The 22,970-nt window shown below is 38.5% G+C and overlaps 1 protein-coding gene across 3 annotated transcripts; it reads left to right on the top strand.

Annotated features, from left to right (window-relative positions):
* The first annotated feature begins 391 nt into the window (after positions 1–391).
* On the top strand, positions 392–22,678 carry LOC133554543 (zinc finger protein 37A-like). Of its 3 annotated transcripts, XM_061903468.1 has the most exons (4): positions 392–661; positions 2,692–2,943; positions 4,995–5,088; positions 19,630–19,765. In XM_061903468.1, the coding sequence occupies exons 1-4, from the start codon at positions 493–495 to the stop codon at positions 19,721–19,723; spliced, it is 609 nt and encodes a 202-aa protein (XP_061759452.1). In that variant the 5' UTR covers positions 392–492; the 3' UTR covers positions 19,724–19,765. The 3 variants fall into 3 exon arrangements, with proteins under 3 accessions (XP_061759452.1, XP_061759445.1, XP_061759436.1); XM_061903461.1 differs by lacking the exon at positions 4,995–5,088 and having other exon boundaries at positions 392–627; positions 19,630–22,678; XM_061903452.1 differs by lacking the exon at positions 4,995–5,088 and having other exon boundaries at positions 19,630–22,678.
* Positions 22,679–22,970: the final 292 nt, after the last annotated feature.

Raw genomic sequence — 22,970 nt, 5'->3', positions numbered from 1 at the left:
GACATAGTGCTGTATTTTACTTCTTTTTGTCCTTTTTTTCCAACCAAAAATGCTTTGCTCTGATTAGGGGGTACTTGAATTAAAAAAAAATTCACAGGGGTTATATCACTGAAAAAAGGTTGAGAACCACTGTAATAGACTGTATTTATATTATTCACATGTAAATAATGCTGTATAATAGACTGTATTGTATTTATTTACATGAAAAAAATACCTAAATGTTTATTGTCTATTGTGAGCGAACTGTGGTGCTGAATTTCCCCCAGGGATCAATAAAGTACTTTCTATTCTATTCTATTCTATTCTATTCTACTCTATTCTATTCATCTCGAGCAGTCTTCAATTTTGCCACAAGGTGGCAGCACTCGTAGATACTTGGGGTGCCGTAAACTCTCATCGAAGAAGACAAAAGCGAAAGTTCGCTGGACGACCTGAGACAAAGCCCTGCTGGACAGAGAATAAACACACACGCAGAGAATAAACACACACGCAATGTTGCAAGTGTTGATAAAGGAGAGACTCATGGCGGCTGCTGATGAAATATTTGCTCTCTTTGAAAGGACGATAGCGTCGTACGAGGAGGAACTTTATCGAACAAGAGGGACTAAGGCTCGACATTTGAAAGCTGTAAGCGAGGTCCCAATTGTGTTAGACTTTGAAGGTATGTTGGAAATACTTTCGGTTGCAAATATAGGAAGGTAGTTTCGATCATAAATCGCTGTAACGTTAATATATAATTAAGATGACGTCATTTCGACTCAGAGGAGAGGAAAAGACGTCATTCTATTCAAATCGGGGGTCGGCAACCCGCGGCTCTAGAGCCGCATGTGGCTCTCAGGAGCTTTTTCAAAAATGTATGAAACATGGAAAAATATATCAAAATATATATTTTCTGTTTTAAAATTGTTTCTGTAGGAGGACACACATGACACTAACCTCCCTGATTGTTTTAAAGCACACTGCTTTTAGTAGACATGCTTCACTGATTCGAGTATTTGGCGAGCGCTGTTTTGTCCTACTAATTTTGGCCGTCCTTGAACTCACCGTAGTTTGTTTACATGTATAACTTTCTCCGACTTTCTCAGACGTCTTTTATGCCAGTTCTTTGTCCGTCTCATTTTGTCCACCAAACTTTTAACGTTGTGTATGAATGCACAAAGGTGAGTTTTGTTGATGTTATGGACTTGTTTGGAGTGATAATCAGACATATTTGGTCACTGCATGACTGCAAGATAATCGATGCTAACCTGCTATTTAGGCTAGCTGTATGTACACATTGCATCATTATGCCTCATTTGTAGCTATATTTGAGCTCATTTGGTTTCCTTTAAGTCCTTTTAATTAAATGTATATCTCATGACACAATATCTGTATGTGGCTTTTATTTTTTGGCAGCTCCAGACATATTTGTTTCTGTATTTTTTGTCCAATATGGCTCTTTCAACATTTTAGGTTGCCGACCCCTGTTTTAAGTCATCACAAGGAAAGTTAAGTTGTACGCAATTAAGCAACACACTTCCTTCAAAGAATAATAACAATAATAAAGTAATGTACTTAAAATGGGCAATTCAGTCCAAAAGTAAACTTCAGTGTATATATCTACAATGTTTTTGTTATATATGAGTACTTGTCTGTGTAGTAGATAATCAGAATCAAGAAATACTTTATTGATCCCCGAGGGGAAATTAAGATTTTCAACACAATCCCATTGAAGAGCAGACAAACATTAAAAGGGAGACAAAACAGGATCGCTGACGGGTCTGCCAACTTCCGGCGCCCCTTAAAAAAAAGGTGAGAAACAGGTAAACACTGGGGAGGAGGTCCAGACTGTGGCCAAGGGGAAAAAAAACCTCATAGCCATCAATCCATCTTCTTCCGCTTATCCGTGGTCGGGTCACAGGGGCAGCAGCCTAAGCAGGAAAGCCCAGACTTCCCTCTCCCCAGCCACTTCGTCCAGCTCTTCCCGGGGGATCCCGAGGCGTTCCCCGGCCAGCCGGGAGACATAGTCTTCTCAATGTGTCCTGGGTCTTCCCCGTGGCCTCCTACCGGTCGGACGTGCCCTAAACACCTCCCCAATTACCCGCCACCCGGCGGAGGAAACTCTTTGGGCCGCTTGTACCCGTGATCTTGTCCTTTCGGTCATAACCTAAAGCTCATGAACATAATTGAGGATGGGAACATAGATCGAGCAGTAAATTGAGAGCTTTGCCTTCCGGCTCAGCTCCTTCCTCACCACAACGGATCGATACAGCGTCCGCATTACTGAAGACGCCACACCAATCCGCCTGTCGACCTCACCATCCACTCTTCCCTCACTCGTGAACAAGACTCCGAGGTACATGAACTCCTCCATTTGGGGCAGGGTCTCCTCCCCAACCTAGAGATGGCACGCCACCCTTTTCCGGGCGAGAACCATGGACTCGGACTTGGAGGGGCTGATTCTCATCCCAGTCGCTTCAAACCCGGCTGCAAACCGATCCAGTGAGAGCTGAAGATCCTGGCCAGATGAAGCCATCAGGAGCAACCAAACTGGATTGGAATTGGACAATTCATAATAAATATTGGACAATATCGGAATATCGGCAAAAAAGCCATTATCAGACATCTCTATTTATAACCCAATTCATAATAAACAATAAATGTTCATTAGTAGGACACCACCACTTACTTGATATTGTTCATGTCCTGCAGACGTCCAGCAGCGGATGGGCTGTCAAGAAGGGTGTCGGCCGCAGTGGGGGAGCTCCACTTCCAGGCAGGAGTATCCACAGGCCCCTCAAGTTAAAGAGGAAGACAAGGAACTTTGGATCGCGCCGAAGGAAGAGTGTCTGCGAGGGCAGGGGGAGGCTTATCTCGCCAAGCTTCCTCTAGCTGTTGTCTCTGTGAAGACCGAAGACCATGAAGACAAACCACCTGACTCCTCACAGCCTCACCGCAGTCCAGGTGAGTAGAACGGCCATAAATTGATACAGCTTTTCACAATTTACCGACTATTCTGACTAAGGCCAGGGGGTATTGTAGCTGTTGTTAAAGCAACTCATACATTTATTAGTCATTGATGTCAATATTCAAGTAAAATGTGCAAGTAATACATATTAACACATTTAGGTGTACAACTGTACACTGCATCTAAACTTCAAGTGCAATATAATGTTTAACCTTCCACGGGGTGCTGGATTTATTCCAGGTGCGCATGGGAGCAAAAATACCTAAGCGTTTGGGAGAATACGCGGACGGCCAGATATGACGGGGAACGCCAACATTTAAGGGTTCATTCAAAGATGGCCGAGAGTGCATCTTGGATGAAGTCGCGTCGTGGGATGGGATGCTGCAAAGTAGGGCTGGGCGATATGGCCTTTTTTTAATATCTCGATATGTTTAAGCCAGTGGTCCCCAACCTTTTTGTATCCGCGGACCGGTCAACGCTTAATAATTTGTCCCGCGGACCAGGGGGTGGGGGGGTTTCCTTTTTTTTTTTCTTCTTTGTCATGAAAAAGGGATGTTTTTTGTCCTGAAAAAGGGAGGTTTTTGTGGTTGGTGCACTAATTGTAAGTGTATATTGTGTTTTTTATGTTGATTTAATAAAAAAATAAACTTTTTTTTTTTTTTTGGGTACCACTGGTTTAGGCCATATCGCGATACACGATATGTATCTCGAATAATATGTCTTAGCCTTGAATGAACACTTGATGCATATAATCACAGCTGTATGATGAGTTTATGTGTCTACATTAAAACGTTCTTCTTCATACTGCAATAATATATGCTTATTTTAAACTTTCATGCAGAGAGGGAAATCACAACTACCGTATTTTTCAGATTATAAGTCGCTCCGGAGTATACTTCGCACAGGCCGAAAATGCATAATAGAGAAGGGAAAAAAAACATAAACGTCGCACTGGAGTATAATTCGCATTTTTGGGGGAAATTTATTTCATAAAATCCAACACCAAGAATAGACATTTGAAAGGCAATTTAAAATAAATAAAGAATAGTGAACAACAGGCTGAATAAGTGTACGTGATATGATGCATAAATAACCAACTACCTTGCCTAGTATGTTAACATAACATATTATGGTAAAAGTCATTCAAATAACTATAACATATAGAACATGCTATACCTTTACCAAACAATCTGTCACTCTTAATCGATAAATCCTATGAAATCTTCTTCTTCGATGTCGGTTCTAAACAACTCTGCCAACTCCAAAGGTATGCGCCGCTTCCTCTTTTCATTTTCTGCCGCATATTTTTACTACGTCCAGTTTGTAATCTGCAGTACATGATTTCCTTTTCGGTGCCATTTTTGTTCAGCCTTTTGCAGTTTTTGTAAGTTACCGTCAACGATGAAATGATCCATTTTAACAGTTGCGGCAATAGAATATAGCAGTTAGCATTCCATGACCCAGAATGCACTTCTGCCATGACCCTCCTCCGCCGAATTCGTATTGGTTGAAATGTGTGTGACGATTGCTGGCATTTTCTTCGTCTCTTCCGCGAATGAGATAAATAATATTGATATTTTACTGTAGTGTGTTAATAATTTCACACATAAGTCGCTCCGGAATATATGGCGCACCCAAACTATGAAAAAAACTGCGACTTATAGTCCGAAAAATACGGCAAGTCAATTGACCAAAAGTGTATATTTATTAAACAGTTATTAAGCAGTGGCACAAACATTCATGTCATTTCCAAAACAGAAAGTGCAAGATTGTCAGAGACATTTTAAAACAAGTTATTAGTGCACTTTTGTGCATGATGTCACTAAGATGACATTTCAGAACAACACAAAATTAGAGTGCACTTTTTGTACAGAACGCCACTACAATACTTTAAAACAAATAAAGTTCACTTTTGTGCATGATGTCACACAAGATATTTCAATAATTCTCAAATAAAAATGAGCTGCATAATAGGAAATCAAATCGCTAAGTGATAACGTCCGCAGGAACCTATCTCCTTATGTTGTTGACTATTTTTTTCATACAGTGTTGATGTGGAAATGGTTGCCTCTGCATTTTGATGGTGTGGCACCGAACAGAGACGTTGACATGCGGAGTAAGCAGTCTTCATTCTCTAGCAGGTGACTTTTCAAATGATGTTACATATTAGCAGTAATGCTACTTTTTGTAGCAACGCTTTTGCCCCACGCTTGACAAATTACGGTCTGTTCGACATCTTCTCGCTTGAAGCCAAACCACCGCCAGGCGATGGAACCCCTGCTGTTTTTCTTGGGAATTTAATTCTTCCTTCATTAGTTACCTTCTTTCTCTCGTATTACCTTGTGCAACACAGCCAACGTTACCCACGCTACCTCTCTGCTCCGCGAGGGCGTATACGTATGTGACGTATGTAAGAAGATGCGCTTGTTTTAAGTCTCTGTGAGAAGGAGGGACAACAAAGAGTGGGAAACGCATGCAGTGTAATGCCCGCAGCTAAAAGCAACTGCGTGAGTACGTATACTCCAATATCACCAAATAGTCATTTTCTATATCGCACAGAGACAAACCCGCGATAGATCCAGTATATCCATATATCGACCAGCCCTACCGCGAAGCCAAGATCTACATGGGAGAATAAAGAGAACAAGGGCTCCTTGCAGTTTATTTAAAGCTTGTCCTCCAAATTCACAGTGAAAACCAAGTAAAATTAAAACTGCAAGCAGCTATGGACGGGACCGCTTTGTACTCTAGTTACAGATCAAAAACAACGTTCTAAAGCACAGCCCGCGTGCCTCCTGTATTTATTAAGAAAATCCCTATTACATCATTGTGACTAAGGGAAAAGGGGGGAGTGGACTCGACAAGATATCCATCCATCCATCTTCTTCCGCAGATCCGATGTCGGGTCGCTGGGGAAACAGCCTAAACAGGGAAGCCCAGACTTCCCTTTCCCCAGCCACTTCGTCTAGTTCCCTGAGGATCCCGAGGCGTTCCCAGGCCAGCCGGGAGACATAGTCTTCCCAACGTGTCCTGGGTCTTCCCCGTGGCCTCCTACCGGTTGGACGTGCCCTAAACACCTCCCTAGGGAGGCGTTCGCGTGGCATCCTGACCAGATGCCCGAACCACCTCATCTGGCTCCTCTCGATGTGGAGGAGCAGTGGCTTTACTTTGAGTTTCTCCCGGATGGCAGAGCTTCTCACCCTATCTCTAAGGGAGAGCCCCGCCACACGGCGGAGGAAACTCATTTCGGCCGCTTGTACCCGTGATCTTATCCTTTCGGTCATGACCCAAAGCTCATGACCATAGGTGAGGATGGGAAGGTAGATCGACCGGTAAATTGAGAGCTTTGCCTTCCGACTCAGCTCCTTCTTCACCACAACGGATCGGTACAGCGTCCGCATTACTGAAGACGCCGCACCGATCATATCGACTAGATATGATAATACAAAATTGCAAATATGTTGACACTTGGTGCTATCGCCCAGTCTGTTCTTGTGCTGGTCCCAGAACACAAAGTTTGGCTTTGGCAGTCAGCAGGCGGTATCTGAACAGAACACTCATGGAAAAGAAAGGCAAGCAATCTCTCAGATTGCTAGCTCTGCACAAATACAGAAAAAAACCCTTCAACACAAATTGACAATACTTCATAGTAACGGCCCTTAAGCATATAGTTATGATGATAATATATACATTATTATTCTAACAATTCCCTCCTGTTTATCACATAACTTCCCCAGACTCTTCTTATCCCCAATTACGTCTTCTTACGATTTTCAGTTAATAATTCATGTCTTTAGGGCCAAGTTATGTTTACACGTCATCATATGTTTCTATATTTTTTTTCTTTACATATAGTCACCAGGGTCTAAAAACAGATCAGGAACACTGTCCAGGTAGGTATCCTCGTGAGATTCATCTTCTTTGTCGTCCGCCAGAAGGTGCATCTGAACAATTCTATCATCTGCTGGGCCAATCGCTGTGGTGATCAGACGGTTAAGCAGAGAATGCAGACAGGGAATACAACAACATCCACACAACGTCAGTATTGCTGCAAATACAGCCATAAATGCTAGAATTGATGATACCAAGGACTTGTATTTGCCGAACACATCCAACCATCCATCCCACATAGATGAATGCTCTTTCATTTTTACCGTTTGAGGGTGCGAAGGCCTTCCAATGCTCTGGTCAGGCTATCTTCTGCATCAGTGTAAGTGCAACACTGTCCACCCTATATTGCGCACACATCTCCTTTTTCCACTAACAACATGTCTGGCGCCATACGGTTTTGAAAGGCCATAAGGGAGGTTGCGGCGAGTTGATCAGCGATGACTTCAAGTCCGGCCTTTGTCCAATTTCATAATCTCTGTACGTTGTAGTGGACGTACTTTATTTCGTCAACATTTTTGTTAATCGTACACCACCAGCAGAGGATTAATTCGAATCCAGCTGCAACTTGATTTACCTTTTTGTACTCGTCAGGTACACCTCTGGGGACACCTATCACATCAATATAAGTTGGATCTCCAACACTTTGCCAGGTTACATCAAGTGTACTTCTTTTCCAGTGTTCAGGTATCAAACTGTTCAGGCGTTTTAACAATTCTTGTACAAATATTGATACATTTACTATGTGTAAGCAGTTGTCTGATGCTAAGATTCTCAATAAAATACTAATATCTATCTAACTGTTGTCCAGAGCCTAGCATGTTAATGCAGGTGTAATTTCGCTTTTGTCACATGTTTATCAAATATTGGTTTCTGCTTTGTTTCTTTGGTTACAGAGTAGAATTTGTCCCATGTAGTGCAATCCCATTCAGGAGTTATTTTGCTGATTACTTCAAATTAACTTGTTTGTCATGAGTAACCAATTAACAGCCTAAGGAGGAACCGATTATTACACACCAATTGTTACTTTGAACCATTTATACACATCACCAAATGATACGCTTACAAACGTGACTCCAGCACGTTTAGTATAGGTGTTCACTCTGGGTTGTTAGGTGTTGTGCATGGTTTGATTTATGCAAACAATCACCGGGAAATGTGTGTAGTCCACTTGACCATGACCATAATTGGAAACCCCATCTGGATTTGTTGAACAGTGTGGCACTGGTGCTCTATTTTGTCCATCAGGGAGGGATATGGTTAACACTAGATTTGGGCCTTGATGTTTCAGTGTTATTTGACTTTTAAATAACTTAGCTTCTTCGCTATATCCCGGGGCAAGTAATTCATTCATTCATTCATTATCAATAGACAATTAAACTTTAGCAACTAAACACATATTTACACAACTATGCTTGACAAGGAACAGGATGAAGAAAATCTTATATTTCCTGCCCCCTTCAACATAATAAGTAGTCTTTACATAATGGATAGCCCAGATTCACAAGCATACAAACCAAACAAATACATCCAAAAACAACAACAAAAAAATAATATGCACTTCACAGGATGACAAAAGAACAAATACAAAACCAGACACAAAATAAGTAGAATAATACATATAATATATACTATAATATAATATATGTAGTGTCCATTTTCCCCTGTATTGTATGGCCTGTGAGATACACCAGGAATTTGGTCAGTCTGTTCCCGTGGTGGGAATCCTTTAAAGTTTCTTACAGGAAATAGTGTTGTGGGGGTGGTATTGGAAGCTACCGTAAACATCAGTGATTCATTTTAGGCCCACAAGACTATCTATGGGACACAGGTTGTTATATTTAGACCTGGGTTTTAGGATCAGATCTATTCAACAGACGGCATAGTCCGTTGTTCTTGCCTTAGCATTTCCTGTTTGTCGTGTAATGCGGCTGTACTTGTAATGTTCATGTACATTTTTACTAAATCTATTACATTGTGTCCGTGGACGTTTTGCTTCTTCCATAAATTTCTTTGGTCTGTTTTTAATTGTTACATTTTTCCTTTCCACTAGTCCTGCGCTTTATGGATGACAAGCACAGGGTTTTTTGAGTTCAATGTGGAATAATGATCCTATAGTCTTTCTTTCTTTATTTTATTTTGAACATGAACAAACTTACAGTATTTCACACAGTTTCATATCATTTCACTTTACATCATGTCCAAAAAGGAGTAGGAAGAAGCAAAACTTATTTAATCCTTACCCCTTTCCCACCTCAGAGCGCTTACAAATATATAGGATCATTTACTGACCTTTTTATAATAAAATAACATCTGTGAATTAGTACACACAACCGTTTTGTAATACTTAATCAATTAATTTAGTCATTACCAACATACTGAGATGCAGAAATATCTTATTTTCAATAAGGTTGAAAGAAATTCTTATAATTCTTCTTTGTACTTTGTGAGCACTATTAATTTGAACAAGCTCTTAAACTGGATCATATCAGTACAATGTTTAACTTCTTTACTTAATCAATTCCATCATTTAATTCCACATACTGATATGCTAAAGGTTCTAAGTGTTGTACGTGCATACGAATGTTTTAAATAAAATGTTCCCTCTAAGGTTATATTTCTCCTCTTTAGTTGAGAATAATTGTTGTGCATTCTTTGGTAGCAGGTCATAACCTGCTTTGTACATCATTTTAGCTGTTTGCAATTTTACCGAATCACCAAAACCTAATATTTTTGACTCAATAAATAAAGTGCGCACATTTATGGTTATTTCCCCATATTTGAAATGTTTTTTTTGCCACCTTATGTTGTATGTGAGATTTCCAGTTAATTTTATCATCTATTAATACTACCCAAAATCTGGTTACTTTTTTCCTTTCAATATCTACTTCGTCTATTTGTATTCGTGTATTATCTTCTGTATGTTCTCTCCTGAACAGAAAACAGTTGTGTCGTTTGCAAATAAAACTAACTTTAAATCCTCTGTAACTTTACAAATGTCGTTTGTATAAGGATTAAACAATCTTGGTCCCAGTATTTATCACAAGATATACCTAGCCATGTTTACATATTTTCACCCATCTTCACATATTGCTTCCTGTTGGTTAAATAGCTTCTTATTCTCGATTAATTGATTTACAAAATGAGGTCCATTGTACTGTATAGATTTAGTTATACCCTATCTTGGTATTATAATACATCATGCTTTTCCTTTGGGAAATATTTCTACCCACCTTAAAAATGCATCTACTAATAATAAATCTGTACAAGGGTCACCATCCCTCCTGTTGAGGCATGAGTACAATCATGGCTCAATACTGCTGCCCACTTATACAGATGTTTGATAAGATTGGTTTATTGTCTGGACATAAATAGATGTCTTCTCTTTTCCGTTTTTTATTTTATTTTATTTTATTTTATCCATTCATCTTTTTCTTTTGGAGTACTTTGTTGTTGCATGCCTTTTAGTATATCATTATTCATGTCACTAGTTTGTAGTTTAAAAACTTGAATTTCTTCTTCTGCTGTTTGTTTTGCTGTTTGTTCGAAAAACGTGATATTGCGTCCGTTCTGTTGATGTGTGCTGCACATTTGCACATTGCTATTTTAGCTGGTAACTGTACCGCTTTTAATCATTCTGTTAATAGTTTTCCATGTGTTTACTGGTTTTCCTGTTGATGTAATCATTCCTCTATTTTGCCTTTGTTGTGCTAATGTGTGTACTGTAGAGAATATCTGTGTGTATTGTAGCATTTTGATCTTTTATTAATTTACATACCTTTGTGCTACTAGTTGTGCAGCTTGCATTGAGTAATTTGATGGTCATTTGATAGCTTTCAAAACTTCAGTTGCTGTAACAACCGCACATCCTATTCTATTTTTATTTTACAAAATGCTGCTTTAGTTTCTAAACTCCACTCTACAGGTGTTGACATTTGTAGATCTTTTTCATACATTAATTTATTTAATGGAGCTACTATTTCAGCATAATTTGGTATCCAACTTCTACAGTAATTAGTTGAGCCTAAAAATTACATAATAAGCTTCTTTGTTTGTGGTTTTTGTACTTGTAGTACTGCTGTTTTTCTACTTTCCACAAAAGTGCGTCCATCTTTGTTCAGAGAATGTCCTAGATGTTTTACTTCTGTTTTGCATAATTGGACTTCTGTTTTATTTACTTTGTGTCCTTTACAATGTAGATGATATAATAAGGCTAATGTATCTTTTCTACAGGTTTCCTTATCCGGTGATGGTAATAACAGGTCATTTACGTATATCAGGACTTTTGTCCTCCTCCTGGAGGGTCAAATTTGGACATGCTTGCATGCATTGCTTGTGAATAGATTGTCGGACTTTCCACATACCCTTGAGTCTTGTATAGGTGTATCTTTTCCCTTTCTAAGTAAATACAAACCAACATTGTATTGGTACCGAGAAGAATGCATTACTGATATCAATCACTGTGAAATGTGTCCAAATCCTGCATATGATGTTTAAAATTACAGCATTTATTTCTTAATAAACACTAGTCAATATTCGTAATTCAAATGTTATACTTATTACTTCATGTAATTTTAAGTACAATTTTAAACCCACTAAAACTGTCTATGTGAATTAAACTATAATTTTGTAACTCAGAAGAGACATTCTTCAATTACTTTATATTTTTTATTTGTAATTATTATTCAACAATATTCAAAGCAAAACATTGTAATGGTTATAGTAATTCTCCTGCCCTTGCACCTACTGAGAAAATGGTGCTATTTATTTAGCACATCATTTAAATGTCATTATTTTACTGATTCTTGCGTCTTGGGCTTTTTAAACTATCATTTGTGTCCGTCAGTTACATTCCAGTATGCTGTCATGCCACACTTTTCACTTGTGCACTCTAACTTCCTGTCGTGTGCAATATTCTACAAAATAAAAGCATGTATTTATTATCGTTCTTTTATTACTCGCATACTATCAAAAGTCTAAAGCTAACTGATAGCTGTTGTGATTGCCATGCCTCTTTTTATATTCTATCTTATGCCATTATTTTATCTAAGCTCAGCACCCAGATGTATGGTGTACTTGCAAATATAAAAAAAAAAATAATACAACCTAAGAATTGTATTACGCATAATTAATCTATTTTCAAACCTCCCCTCCTAATGCGCCGTACACACACACACACACACACACACACACACACACACACACACACACACCTTATCCCAAGAGATAAGGCAAACAACACTCACAGAGCGTCTTTTTTTAAATTATTATTATTATTTTTTTTTTTCCTTCCTCAGGACAATCTTGTACAAAGTGTCCTTCCTTCCCAAAACACCATCATGCAGTATAAGTGCTGTCGTTGTCATTGTTATCTAATATTTTGGTTGGCTGCATTCTTTTTGGGTCCCTTTTTGATCTCATATATATATATATATATATATATATATATATATATATATATATATATATATATATATATATATATATATATATATATATATATATATATATATATATATATATATATATATATATATATATATATATATATATATATATATATATATTGTTGGTTGTTCCAATACGCTTTCACTGTATGGCCGTGGATAATCTGCATTATGTTATTGTTGAAGCGCTGGTTGTGGTGGCTTCGGTCTGTACCTCTTCCTCACTATCTTCCCCTACAATTTGCCTATTTCTTCTCTTAACTGGGCCTATCTCATAAGCTCACTGGCGCGGCCACTGCTGCTGCGCACTGCTCCCCTCACCTCCCATGGGGGAACAAGGAGATGGGTCAAATGCAGAGGACAAATTTCACCACACCTAGTGTGTGTGACAATCATTGGTACTTTACTTTTTACTTTAACTTTCGTTTCTATTAGCCCTTTCTTTTTCCTCTTCTTCTTTGCTGGGTTAAAATGTATACCACTTTATCATGCTATACATATAAACTCTTATTATACTTAATAATCTATGTTTTTATTTGTTCCATTATTTTAAAAATATACATATATATATTTGCATATATAACAGCGCTGTTTATATACACAAACATACATGTATATCTTCAGTCTACATTCTGTTAATCTCTTATTTCAATATCCCCACATTATCTGTCGTACGCATTAGTTTATTCCATTTTGCATTAAATTATTCTTATACATATATGTTTATATATATATTGATTTCTTCCCAATTCTTCATCTATTTTTACTTCTCTCTCTTTCTCCACACTACTCACAATAAAACTTACATTTAATACATCTATTTCTCTCCTTAACAACACATCAATTCAAAACGAATTAGTCTTATAAAATACAACAAGGTCAACAACAATCATATGTCATGCGTCTTTCTTAATCTTTTAACTTAGTATGACCTTATGATCACTCTGATCATTTTCTTTGTCTTTTGGTGTAGTCTTTGGAGATTTGGATGTCTCCTGACCTAGTAATGCTGAATAACCTTGATTGTTGTTTACTATATCACTTACTACCGGTAAATTCATGTTTTGAGGTTGAGAAATTTCAGTAAGTCTGGATTAGTTTTTTCTTTTGCTTTCCAGTTTTTTGATTTAAACTTGTCTTTTGGACTAACCTTTGGTTTACTTGTCCCCTTTCCCCTTTTGAGAATTTGGAGTAATCCGTCGTCCCCTACAGAGCCGAACTTTTAAGGATTACTTTTGTCTTTGTTGTAAGATAGTGGTTTAATTTATTATTGTGGTACACGTCGCTTCTGTTGGAGGTTTTATCCCCCAGTGGAGGTGTCTTACATAGAGTTTCCACAATAACCCACTATTACTGCTCACAACTTTAGAATGGAATGATAGCCTAGTGGGGATCACTCCCACACACTCTCACGTTCACACCTTTCACACTCCTACTTGAATTTTCGGATCCCGAGGACTCAGTCGTCCTTTTATGGCCTCTTCTGTTTTAGAATTGTCTGTTTTTACGTGGACTCCGAGGTCCTTAATTTGGCTTATTTTCAATGTTGAATCTTACAGTTTTCATTAATTGTCGGTTTTTACGTGGACTCCAAGGTCTTTAATTTGGCTTATTTTCAATGTTGAATCTTAAAGAATTTCCATTCTTTGTGGACTCTGCCGTTTTTCTGATTCTTAGGCCTTTGCACCTGTTTAGAGCCTAGGATTGACAGGGTTTGTTTTTGCGTCGTAACCCTTAGTCACACGCTTTTTCTGTGTCGTAACGCTTAGTTACACACTTTTCTCATGCGTCTAACCCTCAGTTACACGCTTTTTCTATGCGTCGCTTTTTTCTTTTATGCGTCATAACCCTCAGTTACGCGCTTTTTCTCTTTGTAATTCAAAATGTACTCACTGAAATCTGCGTTCCTTCCTCTTGTCCTCGGTTCCCGTCAGTCATTCTGATCCCAGCCCGGGGTGAAGAAAATCAGCTCCTCAATGGGAGATGTGGGTGCCATGGTCTTCCAATTTTACTCACCCGGCTGGAATCGTCAGACTTGTTGGGATCCGGCTCGAAGGACCAAGAAGATGTCAGGTTCAAACACTGGTGACATCTATTAATCAGACAAGAACCAAGGAACCAAGCAGACACAGGGTTAAATAGAGCTCATGAGGAGACACGTGTTTTGGGCTGTACTCTAGTTACAGATCAAAAACAACGTTCTAAAGCACAGCCCGCGTGCCTCCTGTATTTATTAAGGAAATCCCTATTACATCATTGTGACTAAGGGAAAAGGGGGGAGTGAACTCGACAAGATATGATAATACAAAATTGCAAATATGTTGACACTTGGTGCTATCGCCCAGTCTGTTCTTGTGCTGGTCCCAGAACACAAAGTTTGGCCTTGGCAGTCAGCAGGCGGTATCTGAACAGAACACTCATGGAAAAGAAAGGCAAGCAATCTCTCAGATTGCTAGCTCTGCACAAATACAGAAAAAACCCTTCAACACAAATTGACAATACTTTATAGTAACGGCCCTTAAGCATATAGTTATGATGATAATATATACATAATTATTCCAACATACACGTGTTATCCATCAGTCTCATAGTAATAACAGTTGTAAATTGGCTTGGGCATTTTATAAGGATGCCTTGGGGCCGCCATTTTCAGACTCTAATGCATGGTGAATGTAATGCAGTTGTTGTATTGAAGTGGGAATAGCAAACTTCCTGTTGATTTTAGTTGGGGGCGGCCAGTGTATGAAATATAGGTCTCAGTGAGACCTAAATGGAGGTCTTTGTGTCATGTGTGTATGACAGTCCTACATTGAGTTAGATGCAGTTTTCTCTGAGCTGGAAGCCGCCATTTTGTGACGGCAGTACACACAACAGCGGTTTAGCTCGGTTGGTAGCGTGGCCGTGCCAGCAACTTGAGGGTTGCAGGTTCGATTCCCGCTTCTGCCAACCTAGTCACTGCCGTTGTGTCCTTGGGCAAGACACTTTACCCACCTGCTTCCAGGTGGGTCAAGTTACATTCAAACCACACTGGTTTGAATGTAACTTAGATATTGGGTTTCACTATGTAAAGCGCTTTGAGTCACTAGAGAAAAAGCGCTATATAAAATATAATTCACTTCACTTCACCAGTGTTCTACTTCTTTGGGGGCTCATAAAATCCAAACCGGGGTAGTAATTAAAATTATTTCATCAATTTTTAATCAGAAGGGTTCAATCTCTCTTCTGTGCTTATTTGAAGCCGAAATGACTAACCGCTTCAGAGGAGATAATGTTTGATAAAAAGCGATTTTTTTTTTGCCAACTTTTGTATTGAAGTAAGAATAGTAAACTTCCTCTTGATTTTAGCCGTTGGGTGTCAGTGGATGAAATATAGGTCTAACTGAAACCTACGTAGTGGTTTTTGTTTCACGTTTCTCCGAAATTCCTACTGGGAGTTACAGACAGTTTTGTCTATGTTTTCTTCCTAAGGAGCGCTAGAGCGCAATTTTGAGTTTTGGGGTTAGGTTTTTTGACTAGATCGCAACTTTCGCCAGTCCTGATGTGTGTGTGTGTCAAATTTGGTGAGTTTTGAAGCATGTTAAGGGGGTCAAATTACAGCTCAAAGAGGTGGCAGAATAATAATAAAGAATAATAATAAAACCTTAGAAATTCATTAGGAACCTCTGTCTCAAAGGGACATCGGTCCCTAACAAATATGACAGTATTAGCAAAATAAAATCTGTAAGTTCAACATGTACATCCTGCTAGCATGTCAAAAAAACATACAACATAACTTTATCAACATTAGGGTTGTACGTTATTGGGATAGTACCACGATACTAATGAATCATATTCGGCTTTATACTGTCTCTAAAAGGTACCGGTCCACCGTTCTCTCACGCCCTCGTTGTCGTCACGTCGTGTCATTCCTGTTTTTACGAGCAGACGAGCATGTTCGACAGCGCACAATAACGGAGTACTCACAAGCAGACACAGTGTGTAGACAGAAAAGGGAGAACGGACGCATTTTGGCTTAAAAAGTATAGATAAACGCCCTCAGGAAGAGGTGCTTTAAGACATCTAAAGTCCAGCCTCAGTCGGCAGTATTTTAGCTTCTTTAAAATCACTAATCTTCGCCTCCACGGCGACAAATAAAGTATGTTTCTTACATGTATCATTATCACTGCAGGACGAGGAATAGCTTAACATGCTTCACTACACACCATAGCTCACCGGCGTCAAAATGTAAACAAACGCCAATGGTGGATCTACACCTAACATCCACTGTAATGATACCAAGTACAAGAGTGTATCAAGTTGATACTACTATGACTACGTCGATATTTTTTGGCATCACATCTTCTTTCGTTTAAAAAAAAAAGTATATTAGTTTAGTTTAATCTTTATTTGAAGGGACTATGCACAGAAACATTAACCTCAAAGACAGATATGTTCTGCACCAGATTATAGCTAAATAGCTCATTTCCATCTGCAGTCCCTGGCTACCTAAATTAAAGGGATACAAAAATCATGCAATAAATTTATGACAACACAATCAACCTATCATAGCATGTAATCAAATTTAAGAAAAGTCATAAAATGCCCTTTCATGGACACATATTTTAATATACAATACAACCAAACCTCACTGATATCATCACACAAAGACAATACCTGCTCTTGTTCACATCGGTCATCATTTGTAAAAACAACCATGATTTTAACACACATGGTTTCAGTGGATCCATTCCTTTATGGCTTTATATGAAAAGGCTGATTCTGCAAAAGATGTTTTACATCTGGGTAGACTACACTGCCCCCTGGTGGAGGCTCGTGTGTTACTAGTTCAGTGGTTCTTAACCTGGGTTCGATCGAACCCTTGGGGTTCGGTGAGTCGGCCTCAGGGGTTCAGCGGAGCCACCGCCACGGAAGTATAGACACATCCGAATTATCCTGTAAATAAAAACTTCTCCCTGTCGGCGTATTACGGATAGCCCCAAACAATGTTCCCTCTAATTTTCCGTCTTATTTGCAGGTTTTTGATTGATTGAAACTTTGACTAGCAGATTGCAAAGGAAGAGAATACATTATATGAAACAGTTACATATTCCGTACAATTGACCACTAAATGGTAACACCCGTTTTTCAACTTGTTTAAGTCGGGGTCCACGTTAATCAATTCTTGGTAATGTGTGTAAGGTGTGCAATTTGTTGTGAAATCATGCACTGTGTTGGTTTTGTTCTGTGAACAAGGTGATGTTCATGCACGGTTCATTTTGTGCACCAATAAAAAAAAACATAAGTTTTTCTTGAATTTGAAAATTTTTATTTTTATTTTTCACTAAAGAAGGGTTCGGTGAATGCGCATATGAAACTGGTGGGGTTCGATACCTCCAACAAGGTTAAGAACCACTGTTCTAGTTGTTATTATGGTTACAGTATAAACTCAGGAAATATGTCCCTTGACACATGAAGACTTTGAATACAACCAATGTATGATCCTGTTACTACTTTGTATCGGATTGATACCCAAATGTGTGGTATCATCCCAAACTAATGTAAAGTATCAAACAACAGAAGAATAATTGATTATTACATATTTAAGTGTAGATGGAACATGTTAAAAGAGAAAATAAGCAGATATGAACAGTAAATGAACAAGTAGATTAATAATTCATTTTCTACCACTTGTCTTTAATAATATAGACAAAATAATAGAATGGAAACGTTACAGCATAAGTCAGCAGACTAAATCATGAGCCTTTGTTTGTTTACCTACTACTAAAAGACAAGTTGTCTAGCATGTGCACTATTTTATTTAAGGACAAAATAGCAATAAGAAATATGTTTAATGTAACGTAATATATAAAAAATAAAATAAAAAAACAATAATGCAATGTTTTGTGCTCCCCTTTATTTAGAAAAGTATCGAAATATATTTTGGTATGGGTACCAAAATATTGGTATCTGGTCAACACTAATCGACATTGTTTGGCTTCATGCAACATTAAGGAGTTAGACTTTTTATCGTGGCTGGAACATCCATTTTTGTTTCTCTGAATCAACTGCAAAAAGTGTGATCGCAGCACAAAACCGTGTCGACAAGTTCCAGTAAACATCTCTTCAACTACACGTGTAAATGCAACCGTTTCATCTTTCCTGCACATTTTTGTGTGTGTGTGCTGCCTTCAGCAAGAGGACAAGTAACAACATCTTTAGCCACCGTATTTCCTTGAATTGCCGCCGGGTATATAGTATGCGTCTGCCTAGAATTACAGCCGGGTCAAACCCGTTTCGCAAAATAATTAGCGCATGCTTAATATTACCGCCGGCTCACGATTAACGCCGGGTCAAACTCGTTTCGAAAAATATGATTTTTTTTAGCGCATGTGTAGAATTTCCGCCGGGTCAAACTTGTTTCGCAAAATAATTAGCATATGCCTAGAATTTCCGCTGGGTCAAACTCGTCACGTCACGAGTGACACTTCACCTATCATCATTTTCAAAATGGACGAGGCTGATTCAATAATTTGAAATCTCATAAAGGGAAGAAGATTAAGAGCTATTCAGTAGGATTTAAGGTCCAAACTATTGAATATGCTAAAAAGAACAGTAAGCAGTTATATTTTATTAATATACAGTAGCTGCGTGTGTCAAATGTGAGTCATTAAATGACTCCCGCCTCCTGGTGGTTGAGGGCGCTAGTGATCCTTCTTGCAACTACTCGGCTGCAGAAGAAGTGACAACAAGCAGCAAGAGTGAGCAGCGATCGTTTATTTTTTCCTCTCACTTGCACTTTTAACATGGAGGATTACATATCTAAAATAAAACAGTTTTCTAAACTGGACTTTCAATCGAAGCAGGAGATAATAAAGGAAGATCTCCATCGAGACAGAGACTTTTAAAACTGAAGAAAGATAAGGAAAACTTCTATAAACAAGTAATCAATGCTTTTGATCAAAAGGACCTGTGCATGGACTTCATTTATAAGTAAAGGTAAGACCATAATAATGTTTTTATTAAATGTGCTTTTAATGATGGTATCCTTACATCACACTCAAATTAATAAGTGCAGGCCTAAATTTACCGCATGCCTTTGGTAAGCGCCGGAGTGAGAAGAGGTTTTAAAATAATTAGCGCATACTTGCCTTTACTGCATGCCTTTGGTAAACACCGGAGTGAAAAGAGGTTTTAAATTGATTAGCGCCCCGGCTGCAATTCAAGGAAATACGGTAGTTGTTCTGAGACCAAAACCACAAGAACCAAGGCAGATATTATTTTTCCTGTCCAAAAAAAATGAAAAAAAAACACAATGTCATCTTGTTATTTCACGATCATATCTCATAATAATTACTACTTGTCTTGCAGACGTCCAGCAGTTGATTGGTCGGCAAGAAGAAGGTCTTTCTTATCCGTATGCGGGGAGCTCAAATTTAGAGCAAGAAGATCCACAGCGCATTAAAGAGGAGGAGGATGAACTCTGGATTAGTCAGGAAGAAGAGTGTCTTTTATGGCAGGAGGAGGCTGATCTCACCAAGTTGCCACTGACTGTTGTTTCTGTGAAAACTGAAGACCATGAAGACAAACTACAGCTTCATTATACTCTCAGGGAGAAGAACAAAGGGGCGGAGCCTGAAAGCAGCAGCAGATTACCACGAAACCTGAGGACAGAAGCTGACGAACACCACTGTGGACAATCACTAGCAGACAACCTCTTAGCTCCACTATCAGGCAGTGACTACACGTCACACTATCCAGAGGATGGAGCCAGAGACGACACCCAACAGCCTTTGAGCAGCGATACAGACTGTGAAGATGATATTAAGACTGATACCGACATCCAAAACTCTGAATGTTCTAAACAAAACATGTGTAAAAAATGTTTAACCTGCTCAGTTTGTGATAAACCCTTTTCTTATAAGAGTGACCTAGCTCAACACATGCGGACGCACACTGGAGAAAAACCTTTCAGTTGCTCTATTTGCCTTAAGCTGTTCTCTGTCAAAAGTAATATGCGTTCGCACATGAAGAGACACACGGGACAAAGACTTTTCAGTTGCTCAGACTGCGGTAAAACGTTCTTTCAAAAGGTACACATGCTGTCCCACATGAGAACGCACACGGGGGAAAAACCTTTTAGTTGCCTGGTTTGTGGCAAAACGTTCTCTGAGAAAAATTCTGTCAGGTTACACATAAGAACGCACACGGGAGAAAAACCTTTCACCTGCTCGGTTTGCGATAAAAGATTTTCCCGAAAGACGTTGCTGGTGTCACACACGAGAACGCATACGGGAGAAAAACCATACCAGTGCTCAATTTGCGGAGACGGGTTTTCTCGGAAGTCGTCTTTGAACAAACACGTGCAGAGCCACTGATAGTTTGTCTGGCTTCCATACAGTTGGTGTTAGAAGTGTTTAAGTGTCTTTAACACAAATCTATAGACCGTTTCCCTTCCCTAATATATTTTGTTTGATGCTGTATTTAATTCTGGACTTTGAATGCAACACATAATCATTGTTGATGTCTCTGTCAATGAATGGTGTCTAATGTATCGATCAACTTGCTGGTTTTATCTTCATACTCATAGTGCAAGTCAACTGTTACTTCTTCCAAAAACCAGGATTATATATCTTTAGTAAAACTGATAACACTTTTCATATCTTGTTGATGTACTTTATTTGATGTGCACCATGGAAAGCGTTTGTCACTCTTGTATATGCGCATGCTAGAAAGGAATTTGTGCCGTCGTCTATTTGCTGGTGACTATTTCCCGTTAGATTTTCCATACGAGTTCAACGAAGACTGTTGATTTTTCTTCTTTATTTTAATATATGACCTGTTTTATATTGGATGATATTGCAGTACTGTTTTATTAAGAGTATTTGATTTACAAATCCCAAAACCAGTTAGGTTAGCATGATGTGTAGATAAAAAAAAGAATATAAATGATTTGGAAATCCTTTTGAACTTATATTCAATTTAATAGACTGCAAAGACAAGATATTTAACATTTGAATTGGAAAACTTTTTTTTTTTGCAAATACTAGCTCATTTGGAATTTGATGCCTGCAACATGTTTCAAAAAAGCAGGCACAAGTGGAAAAATAAGACTGAGAAAGTTGAGGAATGCTCATCAAATACTTATTTAGAACATCCCACAGGTGAACAGGCTAATTGTGACAGGTGGGTGCCGTGATTGTGGGCGTAGTTAAGAGGGGAGGAGTATATGTACAGCTACAATTCACCAAGTCAAGTATTTTATATATATATATATATATATATATATATATATATATATATATATATATAATAGAAATACTTGAATTTCAGTGTTAATTTATTTACACATATGCACACACATAACCCTCATTTACTCATTGTTGAGTTAAGGGTTGAATTGTCCATCCTTGTTCTATTCTGTCACTATTTTTCTAACCATATGCATGTACAGTAGATAGCAGTATTGTCCTGTTTAAGAGTGTCACAACATTGCTGTTTACGGCAGACGAAAACGTTACTGCTGTTGTTGTGTGTTGTTACCGCGCTGGGAGGACGTTAATGTAACTGCCTGACAATAAACCCACATAAGAAACCAAGAACTTGCCCTGGATAATTCTACAGTCATAACGTCATTGGGCAGACACGCTGTTTGTATTGTGGGAAAGCGGACGTGAAAACAGGCTGTCCTCACTTAGGTCCGCATGGAGCTGGAGGGGGCATGGCCTCCAGCTCCATCTGAATTTCGGGAGAAAATTTGTCCCGGGAGGTTTTCAGGAGAGGCACTGAATTTCGAGAGTCTCCCGGAAAATCCGGGAGGGTTGGCAACTATGTTGCAAACTGACACTCGGTTAAGGCTACGTCCAACACATTATAGGCAGTTTAGCATTAATAACCGTGCTATATTTGATGTATACTTACATTTTAGTCAGGAACGCACTCGATGCTGTTTACACCATCACTTAAGAGCCCATATTATACAGAAAAACACTACAAACAGGAAATGACATCCCAGACTAGATCGCCGAAATAGAAGCACAGGAAACCTAACGTCTTAAAACTGTGTCATAATATTGATGGTATGAAGCCAAAATGCTTAAAAAAGATTATATATATATATATATATATTCCACATTGGGCCTAGTATGCATTTTATGAAAGTGAAGGCATACTTTTGTTAGAGAATGTATTATTTTGATCGAATGTTGATGAGGACAATAGCTAGAGACTTGCAAGAAAAAAAGGATATTTTTCATGAATTAATAAAGTGGTTATTTTCCAACAGGTATGACTCATTTTGACGAAAAAGGCTTTGTTTACGTGGATTAGTTATTCAAGTAAAATAACTATTTGAATTTTTTACATTCTCTCGCAAACAATGTCAGCTTTATTCTTGGATGAATAAAAAATGTGATTCTAATGACATTGCAAGTTTTTTTTTTTAAAAACGTTGGAACATTATTCCATCGCTGTGTCGTCCTAATGCGCATTCTAACACATTTTTCAAAACGGTTGATGAATGTTGATATGGTAACCCCTTGAATTTAAACAGGTATTTTGGAATTCCGGGAAAAGCAACAGCAGCTCCCTGCAACCTCCAAAAAGGGACACGCGGTAGAAAATGAATGGATGGATGGATACTGAAGACCTGCTTTAAAAGAAGGGACATGGCGGACTGCATTGCCACTAAAGACATCTTTTAAGGGTAAGCA

This window comes from Nerophis ophidion, linkage group LG01 (assembly GCF_033978795.1).
Source record: "Nerophis ophidion isolate RoL-2023_Sa linkage group LG01, RoL_Noph_v1.0, whole genome shotgun sequence".
NCBI classification, from domain to species: domain Eukaryota; kingdom Metazoa; phylum Chordata; class Actinopteri; order Syngnathiformes; family Syngnathidae; genus Nerophis; species Nerophis ophidion.
This window is presented reverse-complemented; position numbering and strand designations above follow the sequence as displayed.

Excerpts from the sequence above, each read along its gene's own strand:
- LOC133554543 (XM_061903452.1), top strand. The coding sequence starts at position 493 with ATGTTGCAAGTGTTGATAAAGGAGAGACTCATGGCGGCTGCTGATGAA. Across the intron at positions 662-2,691 it reads AATTGTGTTAGACTTTGAAG|ACGTCCAGCAGCGGATGGGC; the intron begins GTATGTTGGAAA and ends CATGTCCTGCAG. Across the intron at positions 2,944-19,629 it reads ACAGCCTCACCGCAGTCCAG|ACGTCCAGCAGTTGATTGGT; the intron begins GTGAGTAGAACG and ends CTTGTCTTGCAG.